The following is an 18,828-nucleotide window of genomic DNA, read 5'->3' on the forward strand; positions in this document are numbered from 1 at the left end:
TTGAGGGCGAGGTCTGGGTCTGAGTCAGCTCTGTGCCCTGGGCAGAGGTGCTCAGTTCTCTTCAGGTCAAGGCGCAGGCTCTGTGGGAGCTGTAGGGTTGATGTCTGCAGCACACGGGCTGGGAGGGTCTGCTCAGAAGTACTCTTTCTCAACCATTTGTGATACTTTTGTTTAATAAATTATAAAATCTTACTCTCTTCTAATGCCAAATCCAATTAAAAATAAATATGACTCAACATAGAGCAATGATAATTTTTTTTACTTTGTCAGAGAGAGAGCGAGAAAGAGAGAACACACAAGCAGTGGGAGCGGCAGGGAGAGGGAGAAGCAGGCTCCCCGCTGAGCCAGGAGCCCGATGTGGGACTCGATCCCAGGACCCTGGGACCATGACCTGAGCCGAAGGCAGACGCTTAACCAACTGAGCCACCCAGGTGTCCCAAGAGCAATGATAATTCTAAATAGGTTTTAAAATGATCGACACTCTGCTCTCCCAACACCACTGTCAATATAATAGGTACAGAAATAGGTAAGTGGAGAGAGAAAAAGCCTACCTGTCTGATGGTTTCAGGGGACTATACATGCCAAAATATATCAACTGTATATGTTACACATGTGAAGTTTATTGCATATCAATTATGCCTCAGTAAGGTTGATTCGATAGAACAGTGAAAACTTGGGGCGCCCGGGTGGCTCAGTCGTTGAGCATCTGCCTTCGGCTCAGGTCGTGGTCCCAGGGTCCTGGGATTGAGCCCCGCATCGGGCTCCCTGCTCAGCGGGGAGCCTGCTTCTCCCTCTCCCGCTCCCCCTGCTTGTGTTCCCTCTCTCACTGTGTCTCTCTGTCAAGTGAATGAATAGAACCTTAAAAAAAAAAAAAAACAAAAAAAAAAACAGTGAAAACTTACTGAGCACCGTATCAACTAGTTTTATACATGGTGTGTGGCTTTTCTTATTAAAAGATTTTATTTATTTATTTGACAGAGAGAGACACAGCGAGAGAGGGAACACAAGCAGGGGGAGTGGGAGAGGGAGAAGCAGGCTTCCCATGGAGCAGGGAGCCCGATGTGGGGCTCGATCCCAGGACCCTGAGATCATGACCCGAGCCGAAGGCAGACGCCTAACAACTGAGCCACGAGGCGCCCCTGTGTGCCGCTTTTCATAACTACTTTATGAGTTTGTTGCTCTACCCACTTTATTGGTGCAGAACTCACTTGCTCAAGGCCCAAGTCATGATTTGATCGAGGTGTGTCTGCCTCCAAAGCCCTTGCTCTTTCCAGAACACTACAGTGCCTCCACAAGGTCACTAAATACATGTTGAATGAATTAGCAATCAGCAGATAAAAAGCACACCGAGTATTTCTTGAGAGGAAGAGTAAATATATAAATGTATAAATATGTTGGTGTCTTTCAACCAAAATAATCAGCTGCATTAGTTTGTAAAGACAAAATGTAAAGAAATGCAATTAAGGGGAACTTGACAGAAAGAAAGGCTATCGCAATTGAAATAAGACATAGGCTAAAGTGAGCATTTAATTTTGTGAGAAAAAAACGAATGGCTGAACTGCTAAAACCGGCATGCACCAGCTGAGTAGTCTAATGTCATGGGGTTCGCCACTGACCCCACAGGCTGGCTTAACTGGAAAATGGCACACTGTAGCTCAGAAGGCAGAGTCAAGTTAATTATAGCACTCATGACTCTGAGTGATACTGAACCATAAAAAGCATATTTTACATAATAGAAGGAGTTTTTATGTGACTGTGAAACTATATAGCTGAGACCTCTTAATTATTCTGTAGGTGTTTAACAGATTGGAGAAGTCATTCACTGTCAATGTGAATAAACATACAGAAAGCCAGTTGGACACAGGCCCAATGCTGTTTTGCACTTTCTATTTAATTTGGGTTGGTACTTAGGCACTAGAAGGAAGACCCTGATAAATCAGAATGGACTGGGAATAGGAAGCCACGGGTTCTGGTCCCATCTCTTAAGACTGGCAAGCTCTCTGACCTTACATGTACTCACTATACAGCATCCAAAGGAATCTTTCTAAAATGGAAATTGAATCTCACCATTGCTTTGCTCAAAACCGTTCAAAGGTTTCCCACTGCACCAGAGCTAGCATTAAATCCAAACCCAATAAGGCCCGGCACCCTCTGGCCCCTTTCTAATCTCCAACCTCACTTTTACCCTCTTTAACCCACTACGCCGTACGTCAAGGGCTACCTCTTTCAGTTCTGCAAACGTGCCAAGCTCTCCACACAAGATGATCCTTAGACCTGAAGTAACTCTTTTCAACTTCTCAGAGAGACCTACCCTGACCACCCTTGATTATTATCCTCTCTAATAGCACCCAGCACTTTCCTTCAGAGCAAAAACTGGTAATGGTCGGTGTACTGATTTTTGTGGCTATGGTTTGTGTCTCTTATGCAGACTTGCTGCAAGCTCCATGAGGGTAGGAGCCAAACCCAGAGCCAAATTCAGCACATTCCCAAAGCCTGGTGCATGCCTGGTTTTTAGGATGCACTGAGTCAGAAACTGCTAGATAAGCCACAGTGAATGATGACCCTGGCCAAGGCTCTTCACCTCTGTGCCCCATGAGATTTCACCATTTCCTTATCTCTAGTCTCTGAGTGATGGATTTGGACAAGGTATTTCCAAAGACCCTTTAGAAACCGAAGAGAAATAAGAAGGGTAAAGAATGAAGGTCAACAGAAAGGAAGGAAGCACAAAGATTTGCAACTAGAAAGAGCAAATTTCTCACTGGCTTTGATCAAGTTTATGCAAAAAAGGGGTTAAAAGCAGGGGTATTCTTACCTCCTAGTAAGTTAGAATAACTTAGTAGGTCAGCACTAAGAAATTATTATTATTGACCCAAGACTAAAGAAAATGTACAAACGGTACCAAGAAATGTCTAGACAGAATGACAGAAAACTTCATACTGGCTTTTAACAAACGAGGAGGTTCCTGTGACAACTCCTTGTTCTTTAAAGGCAAACTCTGTTCTCCTTGGTCTCCTTCTGTGAGCCTTCAACAAATTTACTATTTCTCTCTACAGTTCCTATGTTAATTCTAACAAAGACAAACAACTTCTCAATACCTAATGGCTTATTTTTCTTCAGCCATAACATACCAATTGTAGTTGGAAAAGCAGCTAAAAACATGCTTTTTGGGCGTGCCCAGGTGGCTCAGCTGGTAGACCATGCGATTCTTAATCTTGGAGGTCATGACTTTGAGCCCCACGTTGGGGGTAGAGTTTACTTAAAAATGTGTCTTCCCCCTTTTCAGGCATTCTTTATTTCCCATTTGAGTCTCAAGATTCACCTGCATAGTGTAGTACACTGTCTGTGGGAAATTCTAACATATGGGCCTCAGATTCCCTGGCCCCCAAATATTTCCCTTCCAATTTCACCATCTACATCTGACCAGTTCTTGGATCATCAGCCTCTCTAGTCAAAACAAAACCATGTCCCCGACCTCCTCGCCTGCCCTCTTTAATGCTTAAACCATCAGGCTGACGAGAACAAGATGGATTACAAACCACTTGTAGTTGAGCTGTGACTTTGGTTTTTCCTGACAATATTAACCACCAAAGGCAGAAAACAGAGAAAATGCTCTGTAGGAGAAAGCTTGTTGCCTCCCCCCTCGAGGAACTCTGGCCTTTCTGATGCCCAGCCCAACACCATTCAGTGAAACACACAAAGCTATCTATCTCCCACAGCTTGCCAAATATAAAATACAAGAGCTGTCCTAAATACACAGAAAGGCAGACACACAAAAACACACACACTGCCCCAAAAGATCAGAAACTACACAGCACCCTTCAGTAATATTCTGTGCAACAGAAATCATTTTGGAGGGGAATAAACATTTTGAGGACTACAAACAAAATTTCTGGCATTACACTCTATATCACACCTTCTAATTCCTACTCCTAGCTCATACCCAGAGCATCATTTTACCACACATTCTGAATGAGCTGGACACTCAGCTACTGTTTATACTTTTCAGGAGTGGTAGGCATACTGAGTATTTGACAATTCACCAGGCACTTTGCTATGTCTTTTATATATATTATCTCAGTTAATTTTTTTAAACAACCTTTTGAGGTAGGTTTAATTTATTATTCAGGAAACCAAGGCTTATACAGGTTAGTTTTTCCCAGTGTATGATAGCTATGCAAGAGCCAAAATAGGTGGAGCTTTACCAAAGAGATACTATTCTTACCTTATAACTAAGCATATTCTGACTCAGAAAGGGAAGAGTGACCTAAGCTCTGACCCTTGAATGGGATCTAGACCATGTAGCCCAGTAATGCTTCTACCACAACGACCATGCTAGCTAAAGTCCATTGCCAAACTTAGATTAATGACAGCTGACCCAGCTAATCCCACTATATTTACTTCAGTCCAATACTAAGGAGAGAATATCCTCAAATCTCAGGTTCTGCTCCAAGCTCACAGCTTTTTATGTCCGTTCTAGGTTATCTGCATAATGCCAAAATAACCATTCCATTATGTCCTCAATTCCGTTAAGACAGTCTGGTCATGGGCTCAGAGAATTCAGGATACACTTCCGGGGCAGTCCAAAGGATCTACTACTCTGTCTTCTTCCTTTTAATAGATCACTCCCAAAATCACTACAGGATCTACTACTCTGTCTTCTTCAATAGATCACTCCCAAAATCACTACAGGATCTACTACTCTGTCTTCTTCCTTTTAATAGACCACTCCCAGGTGATCTCCAAACATTCATGGAAGGGGTAAGAGAAATTTAACAGAGTTCTCAAAGCCTGGCTGATCATCACCATCAGCTTTTGAAACCTATAGATTCCCAAGCTTTACCAAGCCAATATTCTGAGTCGCCAAGTCTGAGCTGGGGGTAAAAGAATAGGTATTTTTTGACAAAGCACTCCAGATGACTCTGATGATCAGCCAAACTTGGGACAACTGGCCAAAGACATTTAACTCCACCATCCCATCTATTTCCCTAGCTTTACTTCCTTCCAAGACTGTTTATCTATCTTCAGCATATAATCATTTTCAAGTTTCCCAAACTTAAAAAATGATTAGCAATAACAATAAAACTCTTCCTTTACCGTATCTCTTCCTATCAGGGACCTTTCCCCTTTTTCTCAGCCAAGTGATTTGGAGGAGTAGTCGACAATGATCCTCCACCTCTTGCCCTCCCATTCCTTCCTCATCTGGCCATTTTGCCTACGCCATGGCCACCTCTCTCTAATCCCACTTTCGGATTACATTTAATAGTCTACCCAGTTTTCTCCTTCTTCCAGGCCAACTACAGTTCCATCCATTTTCCACAAAGCCCTCTGGCTTATGCTGCTTAGTCTGTCAGCTGGTTGATGTCAAGCTAAAAAACAAATCAAAACAAAAGCCAAACCAAAACCAAACTCCTCAGATTCATATACAAGTGGTTAAAATCTGGCTTAGTGCTACCTTCATTTCCTGTTACTTACTGCCCTCTTCCACAATGATCCTGGATTGGGCTGGCTGCACTTTTATAGATTTCTAACTGAGAAATGTACTTACCTCCGGCACATCACCTGGATAATTCCCAACGTCTTTTAAGAGGCAACTCAACCTTACAATATGGGTCAAGTAACCCCTGCTTACCTTTATCATTACAGCACTTAGCACTGTATAGTAGCAGCAGTTGTCTGTTGATTTTCTCCTTCCCTTCACTCCCCTCAATACATACATATATACAACTAGGTTGTGAGCTTGAGGGTAAAACCTCTGTCTTGATTATCTTGGTGTCTGCCACAGTGACTACCTTATAGATGTTACCTGAGAAAAGCTCTTTATAAGAAAGTACAAGGAAGGAGTTGTGGTCGGTTCTGGGTCTCAAGCTTCGGTATTGTGTAAAACGAAGCTGCTGTTAACTGACATATAGAACGTGGGTGGGGGAGGTGGTTTGAGTTGGAAGTGTCAGAGATTATGGGTTTGATGTGAGACATAAAGAGTTTGAAGTAACAGCAGGCAGAATACAGGGATGGAGACATCTCTTTGTCCTAAGCAATCTATGATAGGAGGCTCATTGGACTAGGAATCAGGACATAATGTTTAGTCATCTCAATACCCACAATTTGTTGTCTGACTGTAGGTAGATCAGTTAACTTCTCTGGGCCTGTTTCTCATCTATAAAATTGAGTGGATACTTGTCTTTGGTATCCATGGGAAGACAAAAGTATAAAATGGTTTATGAGGTGCTAAGCAGCAACAGATTTTCTTGTGTGCGCTGTGTATTTGGGCTCAGCATAGTTTCATGCACACGCAGGATGATATTTTTCATATGCATGGTCTGTGTCACTCTATATACCTGAGATATTTATGTATGCCAATTTGCTATGAAGCCAAAGAAACCAGTGCTACCTTACGAGCAAATCACAGCCACATTCTTTTCTTTCCCAAGGTCCTTCAAAAGTCTTGGTTCTTCAATTATAAAAATGAAACAAAAGCACCAAGAAAATTCTTGTTTCATTCATTCATCAGTATTTGCTGTGTACCGGCTATGGACACTAGATTGGGAACTTGACACACAAAAAATAAAAGGAGCAGGGGGTCAAGTAGATGCCCAAGATAAAAACTTTAATTTCTAAGAATGTACCATAGAGTAAAATGATAAAGAAGAGAGGTAGCTGAGGACCTCACTGAGCCTGAGGACCCCACCTCAGCCTGACTTCTCCCGCTGCTCAATCCTGCTTCCTTCCCTTTCCCCACAGGCCACCACACCTTAAAGTGTGCCCCACTAGCAAACCCAACCAGTACAACAGACAAAGAATTCTACCTGTGAGCGTCAGGAGAGATGACAAAGATGCTGGGCCCTGAGGAATGAGCAATATTTTACAAGTCAGAGGAGGCAGGCACTATATTCTAGGATAAAACAGTAACATGAGCAAAAGCATGGAGGAGTGATAGAGACTGAGGATTTGAAGAAATGAAAGTGACCTCGTGAGGGGAGAGGGAAGAAGGAAGAGAAGATGGAGTTGAAAGGCCTCCATCTTTATCTTACAGGTGAGCCACCAGAGGTTTTTAAGAAATGGAGTTACGGAACAGATATTTGCAAAATACCTACAATGTGCAGGATATATTTAAAAGGGAATAAAAGCAGAGACACCTTTTGGGGGGTTTCTGTATTAATTCATCTTCTAGAAAGGTCTGTGAAGATCTAAGTTTATGGCATTAGCAGTGGAGAAGACAAAAGGGATTCAAGACTTATCTCTGAACTATGGAATCTGAGCCAAGCTGCCCCTTCAATGAAAAGGGGACAATGAGACCTACGTCACAAGTCAGTAGGACAAGCAGGAAGAAGGACACACAGAAATGCCTAGTGAGGTGATTTGTATGTAGTAAATACTTAACAAATATTCACTCACCAACACTCTCTTTTGATCACTGACTTAAGGGAAGTTAAATCTGTTAAAACCTGGAGAAGTACTGGGTGGAAAAAGGTGAGGAAGAATTCCCACTGTAACCAGGATGGAGGTATTGCTAATTGGGACAGTGAGCCCAGACTGCGGAGAAGTTTAGGGAAAAGTTTGTTTTCTGTTTAATTTTTGAGGTAGCTACAGAATCATCACAGAGACCTGTGTGTCTTAAAGTTGGTTACTCAATAAATAAACCCAAATAGGCCACGGCCGGAGAGAGAGATCTGTAATTCCGCAGCATGTGGCCGGAGCTGAGGTGCTGGCTAAATTGAGAACATTTGGGGAGATAACGTTTAGACGTGAGGAAGGTGGTTAAGAGAGGACATGCGGGGACATCTATCTGAGGACAAAGGAGCTTAAGAAGAAAAATGAAAAGGTCTGAGCAGCGAAGTAAGAGGATAAATGGCACAGAATAATTTTACAGAAACCAAAGGATGATAGAGCTTCAGAAAAGACGTTTACCTGCCAACTACTACACAGGCGGTCAGGGAAACTGGGGGGTCACTTGGAATCCTTCCAGAGGGCCGTGATAGAGTGAAAAACTGGGGCAGTCTGAATGTTGACCTGGAGTAGACTGATTAATTCAAGGACGTTATACAAGCATTACCCCTAGGATCTAGAAGTATACTTATTTACACATATGCAAAAGAATGTTCAGGATACATTTGTTAACCACAAAAACAGAAAAACAGAAAACAAAACCAGGCTATATCCATGATAATATGTATATGAGATTTTCATACACACACACACACACACACACACACACACACATATATATGAGACTATGTGTGACTAATAAAATCTTCTGCAATCAGTATAACAGCGTTGTTGTAACAAACTATAAAAAAGACTAGACTTTGAAGTAGCTTGCATTATAGGGACAGAACTTGAAGGGATGCTTAATTTTGTGGATATGTGTGTACACACACACACACACACACACACACACACACACACACAAATGTAAACTGAATCACATAGCCTCAATAATCTAGATTTCTAAGTGACTGAATAAGTTTTAGATGTTATATGAATAATTACATTTCTTATGACACTAATGCAATCATGAAGCTGGGGCAAAGAGGCATAAAAACAAACTAGAGATTCCTAGGTTGGCTGATTTTTATGCTTTTATTTTAGGTTTTTAGGGAGAACACAGCTTTTCACTGCATTGGCATTAGCATATGGAACAGGTCATTTTTGTGGCATTTGAAAGCAGAGAGAAAAACCTACAACACAGAGCCCATCGTTGTCATTCACAGAAGGAAGTGATGAAGCCACTGAAAGCAGCAGCACAGTCTCCAGCCTCTGGTGCCCACCTGTACCTCCTGCAGCATTTACCGTTGTAACATGACTTACAGATGCCCCCGACACCCCGTGAATCCCGTTTCTCAATGTAGACTGCAACGCTACCAAGATCGAAGTTTGCAACTTCAAATGATGTCTTTAAATCAAACACAATAAAGAAAGTCCAGGCACTTTTTCTTTTGGCAAGAAAGACTCACTCCCACGCCACTCACACCTCAATTGCATAACTCAAGAGAGCAAGAGGCAACTTTCCTTGGACTCTTCAAATAAATTCTCTTTAGGGATCAGGCTACCCACAAGAAAATAGCTCAGCAGGAATTAAAAAAAGAGAGAGAGAGAGAAAGAGAGGGAGGGAGGGAGGGAGGGAGAGAGGGAGGGAGGGAGAGAGGGAGGGAGAGAAACTAGGGATAAAAGCAGGAAGGAACCTGAGCAAAACATTACCAGCACCATAATGGAACGTGTGCACTGTCAAATGTTAGTTGTTTGAAGGGAATCAGGGACAAGGAGTCAGTTTAGAAAGTCGAGGTCTGGCAGGGTTGGGTTTAAGAAAACGAATACACATATGTGTTGGATGGATGGACACATGAACTAGTTTTGGGTAAATGAAGCTAAGAATGGTTTACAATTTATGTGGGTCTGTTTCTAGCTAGTCTGAAAGGCAATCTGAAACTGTGTTATCAATTAGGGACCCATTGATGGATTATATACAGTCTGAAAAAGCCTGAGGCTGGACATCTTACAGATGTAAATATCAGACATGTGATAGCCCACGAAGTACATTAATTCTGCTCTGAAAGGAGGCATGAGCTGGAGAGGAGGAAAAGGGGGAGCTCTGAGGTCACCCTCCACCATCTACCACTCCTCTTACATTACAAATGACTGCTCAAGAATGTGGACTTTGGGATGCAGCCACTGCTTGGTGGAATGTCACACAACTTCAAATACAAGCAAGTCCATTCTCAAAAACCTGAACATTGCCAAAAACTGCTTGTAAATCTAGCTATGTCGACTGAGCCGAGAACAACTCTTGTTAGGTAGGATGTTATACTTGAGACATGCTTTTAGAAACAGCAAAATTCAAAATCTGATCTTTAACCATGTACCTATGCCCTCACCATCTCCTTCCTTCCCTCCTCCTGATTTTTCAAGCTCTCTCCCCCTTCACAAACAACTACTGTAATAAAACAGCATTTTGTCAGGATTCCCAATTATGTGTGCAGCTGAGTTCTACTCTAAAACCTCATTTATAGAAGATAAACTTAATGTAACTAAGAGGTCTTCAATGCCTCTTTCTCTGCCTCACTCTTGGCTGATGATCGTGCTTCCTAAGTCTCCGAGAAAACAAAATCACTAAGAAGGGAATGTCTCTGTGTTCCCAACACTACATCGATCATTGCGGGCATCCCTGCACACTCGCTTTTCCTTCCCTCCTCTTACTAAGAATGAACACTGCGCTTTTGGACTACCTCATTGGAATCCCACCATCTCTTGCCTAATCAAGGGAAAGGCTCCAGTAACTGTCTCTCTTCTTGCTCTTGGGTCTTTAAGCTTTCCTCTACTGGATCATTCCCTTTGGCACATAACCTTGCTGTAATTTCTCTCAATTTAAAAACACTCTCTGGACTCTACATGGCACTCCAGCTTTCCTTTCAGCAAACCTTGGGAGTTCATGTACTTACTGTTTCCAGCTCCTCTTGTCCATTCTTAAGAGCCTGAACTAACCAGGATCAGCCTGTCATTCTACTGTTATGCTAAACAACCTTCGTCAAGTTCATCGATGACCTCCATGTTCCTAAATCCAATGTCCCTTTTCTTAGCCTTTGTCTTACTGGGCCTACTTAATCCAGTTGATCTCTCCCGGCTTCTTGAAATACTTTTTTACTTGGATTCAAGAAGACGACTCTCTTGGTTCTCCTACCAGACTTCCTTCCTTCTCAGATTTCTTCAGTGCTTCCTCTTCATTTCAGTGACCTTTAAATGGTAAGGTATCCTCAGACAGTCCTGAACCTCTTCTCTTTTTTACCCACAGCCACTTGCTAGGTGATCTTTTTGGGTCTCATGATTTAAGTATTACCTATACACAACGAATCTCAAATTTCAATCTCGAGTCTGACCCATTCCCCAGATTCCAGACTTCTATAACCAACTGCCTAGGAGAACTTTCCACGTGGATATCTAATAGGCATCTCAAACTTTGCGTTTCTACATCTGAAATGTTGACTCCCTGCCTGCCACCAGTATTCCCCATCATAGTAAATGGCAACTCTGTCCTTCTCTTTGATAAGGCCAAATATCTTGGAAGTCCTTCCCAGCTCTTCTCTTACTCTTACATATACTCCCCACCCCCATTCAATTCATTAGCAAATCCTAATGGTTCTACCTGCAAAACATATTCAGAATCCAACCACTTCTCACCACCTCCACTGTTATTACACTATTAATGCCATTGCCACCGGCCACCTGGATTTTGGAATAACCTCTTAAATGGTCTCCCTGCTTCCACCATTGCCTTGCTATAATCTTTTCTTGCCACAGCAGTCCATAAACCTTTTAACCTAAGTCAAGTCATGACTCTGCATAAGCCCTTTTTGCTCCTTGCCCCGACCTCCCCTCCACCATGATCTCCTATCTCATTCACAGCAAAAGCTAAAGTCCTTCTAAGAGCCAGTAAAATAAGGCTCTTGGTGATCTGGTCCCCAGCTGCCTCTCTGGTCTCATCTTCTACGATCAATCCTCGTTCGCTGAATCACAGTTACAGCGGCCTTCTCGCTATTACTTAGCACACTAAACACTCTCCCAACTCAAACCCTTTGCCTGGGATACATTTCCTCCTGTTATTCTTATGGTTTTATAACCCCACTTATTCAGATCTCACTGATGAGCCCTTTCATAAAGTAATAAGACTCCTTCTTCTCCCTCCTCCCTCCCTCCCCTCCCATCCCCAGTCAAAAGTACCACTATGTCTCATCCCTGTGTTATTGTTCCTCCATAACATTCATTATCACCAGACATACTGTATATTTACTTGTCCTTTTGTTTAAGGTTTATGTCTCCCAGCTCCCAGAATATAAGTTTTTTGCTTTGTTTACAGCTGACCTAGGACAAAGGAAAGTGTTTACCACATAGAAGGTGCTCAATAGGTATATAATGACTATTAATGATGGAGATAGAGCTCAACAATATACTCATTATTAGAAACAATGAATAGATATAAAACAAGGCAATGAGGAGGGAACCCTGGCTATGGCAGCTTCCAGATCCTCCAAGGCCTGGCCCACTGAGGTGAGGGATCCTGGCAGGACAGTGTTGCTTTGGCTCCCAAGTGAGCATGCACCACCCTCAGTGTGGCTGGCCCAGCCTACACTTTCTTATTGTCCCAATCACACAGCCAGAAGGGGAATGGAGCTTTGCCTAGAACCGTGACACCTGACTGAGGATCTACTATCAGATAGGTATTATGAAAGGTATTGTCTACCAGAAAGGAGTGAAAATATATTGGGAAGTAGTCTGTAATTCCTTCCTGCTTTATTTCCCCCACCTCCCCCGTGTTATAAAAGCAATGCATGCTTAGTTTAAAATTAAGAAAATCAGGGCACCTGGGTGCCTCAGTTGGTTAAGCATCTGCCTTCAGCTCAAGTCATGATCCCAGGGTCCTGGGATCGAGTCCCGCATCGGGCTTCCTGCTTCTCTCTCTCCCTCTGCCCCTCCCTCCTGCTCTCCGTCTCTCAAATAAAATCTTTAAAAAAACCTAAGAAAATTGGTAAGAAAAATACCCCACGATTCTATCACTAAAAGGTAACTATTAACATTTATGTGTGAGCCCTTCTAGATCTTATGTATACAAAGTAGTAATGGACTATATTCTTTCCTTATGAATTCAAATACCCAGAAGTTAACATATTTTTAACTACACAAAATGTGCATATCTGGGGCACATTCATATCAGATTTTATTCAAAGACTGCTATTTTGGGGTGCCTTGGTGGCTCAGTTGGTTGGGCCTCTGACTCGTGATTTCAGCTCAGGTCATGATCTCATGGGTTGTGGGATCGAGTCCCGTATCAGGCTCTGTGCTCAGTGGGGAATCTGCTTGGGATTCTCTCCTTTGTTCCTCCAACCCCGTGCACAAGCTCTCCGTCTCTCTAATATATAAATCTTTAAAAAAAATTGCTATTTTAAGCTCAAGTCTTCAGACCCAACCTGTCTTGTGTTACTGAGCGTAACCGAGGAAAAGGTAAGCACTGAATTTGGGAACTAGAAAATTTAAGTTCTAGCTCTGTGTTCTGTGCCAGCTATGGAATCTTCTGTAATTCATTTACTCTGCCTATTTCATGTCCTTCTGTGCTCTTATTTTTTTATGAAAAATATTTTCACTGAGCTTCTTTTCTCCACGGAAATCTTTAGTAAAAGGCGAAAGATTTATGCGATCTGAAGAGAAACCAGAGTGTTGAGCTTCTTTTCTCATAGCTAATCCCACCCGCTCCAGATGGCCTCCAGATTCTCTGACCAATTTAAAAAAAAAAAAAAAACTGAATCCGTTATGTATTGGTCTATACGATATGTACCTGGCATATTCAGGTTGACCATTTGGCCAGCAGCTAGAGTTTTAATATCCTTAAACGACAAAGCTTACAGTTCTTTCTTTTCCAGACTTACTAGATTACCTGATTTGTGTATACAACTCCCAAAGGCTACAGTTCTCTCCAGGGACCATGACTGGATGGGGCTCTGAAAGTACATATTCTGTCCCTCCAGCTTCTCTAAGGTTTTACATGTCTGTAAGAGACCTAGTATTTGGGAAATACAGTCTGTCATGTCTAAGATTAGATTCTTTATCTCTCCAGTAATAAGGGAAACCTTAGGATCCTTCTGAGCCTCAGATTTTTCCTTGGTAAAATCTAAGGACTGAAACTGGTAGGTGATCTCTAAAGGTATTTTCAGCTCTTAAAAGGAAGGGGAAGCCTTTAGGTTCTGAAGCCCATCAACCAACAAGTGTACATAACAAGACAAATAGGGTGAGAAATATAGACTGGAACAGCAGGACAAGAAAGCAGAGATGCTATGTCCCTTTGGAACTCTATAGAACTATATATACAGGTACCCTAGTAGTTATTACTACTGCATATCACTAAGTTTTAACAAAACTGAGAACAAAGTTCAACTTCAATATATAGCATCCTACCACTGTTATTAGAAATTCTCCCCTATCCTTTTTTCCAAAATACCAAAACAAACTAAAAATTACAAATAGGGAATATAAATTCAATACTTTCTACTGCAAAGATAACTGGGTCTCTAAAATAATCTTTAAAATAACAAATGTAAAACTCCTATCAAATGAGATAATGGATTGAAGAATCTAGCCGTATGTATAACTATATAGTAAATGCTCAATACAGGTCAGCTCTTTTCTTTTTCCTTTCCCTGAGTGTCAACTTTCCAGAAAGAAATATCCAATTTTACGGATATTTTCTCTTCAAATCTTAAGGGAAAATGTCTAACGCAATACATTTATTCAACTTGAATGTGGTGGAATATAGTTCACCTTTACAAACCAAGAGATTACTGACCTGAATTTAAATCTCGTCCTGGATTGAAGGCCCGGCTATTAACAGTGGTAGAAAGTCGATCGCAACTAATTGTTCTAGATACATTGGTATTAAAGTTCCCATCAAATCTGAAACAACAGAAGAGAATTAGCAATATTTACTTAGTGGTTATTAAATTAAAAATTTAAACAACAAAATAATTCATATTGCATATGAGGGCAGCTCATAAACAGTAAATAGTGATTTAGATTTTAAACGTTGAAAAGAATCACTTCAGGAATCTTAACAGTTGAGCTCTCGGGAAGACTGGCTGCTTTGGGTCAGAGGCGGGAGTCGACGGGCATCATGGACCGATCTAAAGAAAACTGCATTGCAGGGCCTCTTAAGACTACAATTGCACTCGGTGATGGCCCAAAACGTGTTCCGGTGACTCAGCAAATTCCTTCTCAGAATCCGTTATCTACGAATAGTGGCCAGGCCCACCGGGTCTTGTGTCCTTCAAATTCCTCCCAGCGAATTCCTCCACAAGCACAAAAGCTCATCTCCAGCCATAAACCAGTTCAGAATCTGAAGCAGAAGCAATTGCAGGCAACCAGTGTTCCCCGTCCTGTCTCTAGGCCACTGAATAATACCCAAAAGAATGAGCAGCCGTCATCATCAGCCCCTGAAAATAATTCTGAAAAGGAACTGGCAACAAAACAGAAAAATGAAGAATCAAAAAAAAGGCAATGGGCTTTGGAAGATTTTGAAATTGGTCGTCCACTGGGTAAAGGAAAGTTTGGTAATGTTTACTTGGCAAGAGAAAGGCAAAGCAAGTTTATCCTGGCTCTTAAAGTATTATTTAAAGCCCAACTGGAGAAAGCAGGAGTTGAGCATCAGCTGAGAAGAGAAGTAGAAATACAGTCCCACCTTAGGCATCCAAATATTCTTAGACTGTATGGTTATTTCCATGATGCCACCAGAGTTTACCTAACTCTAGAGTATGCACCTCTCGGAGCTGTCTACAGAGAACTTCAGAAACTGTCAAAGTTTGAGGAGCAGAGAACTGCTACTTATAACACAGAGTTGGCAGATGCCCTGTCCTACTGTCACTCAAAGAGAGTCATTCATAGAGACATTAAGCCAGAGAACCTACTCCTTGGATCGGCTGGAGAGCTTAAGATTGCAGCTTTTGGGTGGTCAGTACATGCTCCATCCTCCAGGAGAACCACCCTCTGTGCCACCCTGGATTACTTGCCCCCAGAGATGATTGAAGGCCGAATGCATGACGAGAAGGTGGATCTCTGGAGCCTTGGGGTTCTTTGCTATGAATTTCTAGTTGGAAAGCCTCCTTTTGAGGCAAGCACATACCAAGAGACCTACAAAAGAATATCGCGGGTTGAGTTCACATTCCCTGACTTTGTGCCGGAGGGAGCCAGGGACCTCATCTCAAGACTGTTGAAACATAATCCCAGACACAGGCCAACTCTCAAAGAAGTACTTGAGCACCCCTGAATCACAGCAAATTCATCAAAACCATCAAGTAGCCAAAAAAGCAAAGAATCAACTAGCAAACACTCTTAAGAATGGTGCAGGGGGAGGAATCTGAGAGGCAGGGCTGCTGTATGGTGTCAGGAACAGGCCTGCCCGTGCCCGAGGGCGCTGCCTCAGCCTCCCCACCCAAGAGTCCCCTTCAGTGAACACTGTGCTCTGGAGTGAAGGTAGCCACAGGATGTGTGGCTATGTCACTAGCTTCACGATCCAGAGCCGAGGTCCACCTGGAGCCTCCCCACAGCCTGGTACGAGTGAGGCCTCCTGGTGGAGGGAGGACAGGCTCGGGTCTGACTGCGGGGAGAGTGGCCACATCACTGTGACTCATCAGTGACAGAGGCGTGCAATAACCTTCCAAGTACCTTCGTGTGTGTGTAACTTATTGGGTGGCCAAGCCTGGGAAAGCTGTCAGGATGAACATGTGATTCTTTCTTTTAAATGTTAAAATAAAGATTTTCGTCTAGAAAAAAAAAAAAAAGAATCACTTCACAAGTATGGGAAAAAATATCTGCTTCTGGAAGGCTTTAGAAATCAAGTTCAGTTCTAAGGAGATGAAAAAAAAAACCATCCTTTGATCCAATCCTTGCTGCAATGAATTTGAGTCAGATACTATTGATAAAATCATACAGAAAACAGATTTGACAAAATTCAGACTTAAGCTCTGATGTTATATATAAAACAGGTCTTTAAATTATCTTATCTGAAAACCAGTGACAAAGAACAAAAATAGTGAAGGAAAAAGAATGTTTGTGGAGTAGGAAACATCTAGACTTGATTTCCTGCTCTGTCACTATTAAACGTGTGACTCTTGACAAACTCCCAATTTTCTGAGCCTCAATTTTCTTATCTAAGGAAGAAAATTAAAAAAAAAAATAGAGTTAACAGTTCCTCTCACGGTATAGAACACAGTTTGCACGTTCTGGATTGTAATGTAAATAAGGTGAAGGTCTTTTTGATTTTTCCAATGGTAGTGCAATGCTAGGACTAGGGCTAGAACAACACTATTACTCTGGCTAGTTGCTGATAAATCAGTGACTCATTTGCTACAGCAAACAATAATCTGCAAGAAAATAAGAGGGAAATGTACCATCTCAATCATATATAGTCCCCATAAGTACTTTTTTTCCTATGAGTATTTTTAAGTGAACTTAATCCAGAAGTAACAAAAGTGAAAAATCTTAAATTTCTAAATAACCCATTTAGGATTTCATATACTGATAAGACTCCTGAAACTTCTAAGAGTTCCCCATGAAATTTAACTCAATCTGAAATTAGGGTTTTTAAAATGTGTGTTAAAATGTATACCTCAGCTAATAAATGCCATTGATGAAATTCCATTTGCACAGGTAGAGAAGCTAAATGACCTAGAGGAAACACTCCTAAAAATCAAGATCCACTTGATTTTTCACATGAACTTTGATATCTGTTGATCATATCTCATAATATGAAATCTTCACTATGTTGAATTGATTGTATAAGCAAGGGGACTAGATGTTCACATGGTGCATTGGGTTCCACAACAAAAGTTCAACAGTTTTGTTTGGAATACATATCATCTCAAAGGAAGAAGTAACTGGATTTTAAGAGAACTTTAGTTCAGCCTCCAACCCAGGACAGAATTGTATCAACATTGTCAATTGTGCCTCCAAGGACACAGTTGCTTCACCAATGTGGTTGCTCTTCCTTGGACCTGCTCCAATTTGTCTAGACAAGAGACTGCTGCCTCAAAAGCCACAGATGGAGAGAAAAGAAGAAATTAATACAACCGCAGCTGCCTGTGTGCATGCGGGCAAAGCAACATAATCTCACTATCCCTCTCTTGTAGCATTTGAACATCTGTGTAGCAAGAGCGCACTATACAAGGAACTCACCTGCTCTCCTTGTCCTACACAGCCACATTAAACCTATTCCCTCACATGCTTTTTAATGAAAGACCATAGAATGTTGAGGCTCTGTTGGCTGGCTATAGTCTCTATCACAACTGCTAAAACTCCGCCATTGTAGTGTGCAAGCACCCGAAGAGCATTCGCAAAGAATGGGTGTGGCTGTGTGGCAAGAAAACTTAATTTTCCAAAAGAGGCAGTGTGTCAGACTTGTTTCACTACCCCTGGCCCAGATCAGGGTAGTCCAAGAGAATTCTCTGAAATGATAAAAATGTATTATTTTTGCATTGTCTAATATGGTAGCTACATGTGGCTACTGAGAATTTGAAGTGTAGCTAATATAACTTACACGCTAAATTTTAAAAAGTGTTTAATTCCAGTGAACATACCAAATTTTCTATTTTGCATAATTTTATCTTAATTATAAATCACTGAATAGTGGTTACCATATTGGACAAGCACAATTCTATATGTTTCTCTGGATTATTTATCCAGTCAGCCTTCAGGTCTCTATTCACTTATTACTCTCCCAGAAAGTCCTATCCTGACTGTGGATGATTTCTCATTCTGTATCAAATGCCTCCATCTTCTCTCAAAGCATGTGCCATAATTTTTTTTTTAAAGATTTTATTTATTTATTTGAGACAGAGAGAATGAGAGAGAGAGAGCACATGAGAGGGGGGAGGGTCAGAGGGAGAAGCAGACTTCCTGCTGAGCAGGGAGCCCGATGCCAGACTCGATCTGGGGACTCCAGGATCATGACCTGAGCCGAAGGCAGTTGCTTAACCAACTGAGCCACCCAGGCGCCCGTGCCATAAGTTTTAATTTATGGCTCCATCTGAGTATTTTTCATGGGTGGATTCTTATCGCTATATGGACAAGATCTCCTTGAGGGCAGGCACCACGACGTATATATAACACTCAGCACTGTTCTTGTCAAATCAGGCACTCCTGTTCACTGATTTTCTATGAGCATCCATGGTGCCGATGCCTAGTCCTGTTCTGGGCTTCCCAGAAGGCTCTGGAAGTCCAAGCAAAAGAGGACCATAACTCAGATGTATGGTTCCTAATTCCTGAAAGTCTAGCATATCAGAATCACCTGGGATGCATGTT

General features: G+C 41.8%; 1 protein-coding gene and 2 pseudogenes across 1 annotated transcript in view; 1 reads left to right on the plus strand and 2 right to left on the minus strand.

Annotated features, from left to right (window-relative positions):
- Positions 1-18,828, minus strand: part of CACHD1 (cache domain containing 1) — a 205,830-nt gene that overhangs the window by 58,586 nt on the left and 128,416 nt on the right. Inside the window, exon 4 of the mRNA XM_028102467.1 lies at positions 14,324-14,430. Within this exon, the coding sequence (XP_027958268.1) occupies positions 14,324-14,430 (107 nt within the window). The remainder of the gene's footprint in view (positions 1-14,323; positions 14,431-18,828) is intronic.
- Positions 13,102-13,201, minus strand: LOC114208520 (U5 spliceosomal RNA; annotated as a pseudogene).
- LOC114208409 (aurora kinase A pseudogene) lies at positions 14,586-16,259 on the plus strand (annotated as a pseudogene).

The sequence above is a fragment of the Eumetopias jubatus genome, unplaced genomic scaffold (genome assembly GCF_037043125.1).
Source record: "Eumetopias jubatus isolate StellerSeaLion01/CBP00866 unplaced genomic scaffold, mEumJub1_p1.0 scaffold_4, whole genome shotgun sequence".
In the NCBI taxonomy this organism is placed as follows: Eukaryota; Metazoa; Chordata; class Mammalia; order Carnivora; family Otariidae; genus Eumetopias; species Eumetopias jubatus.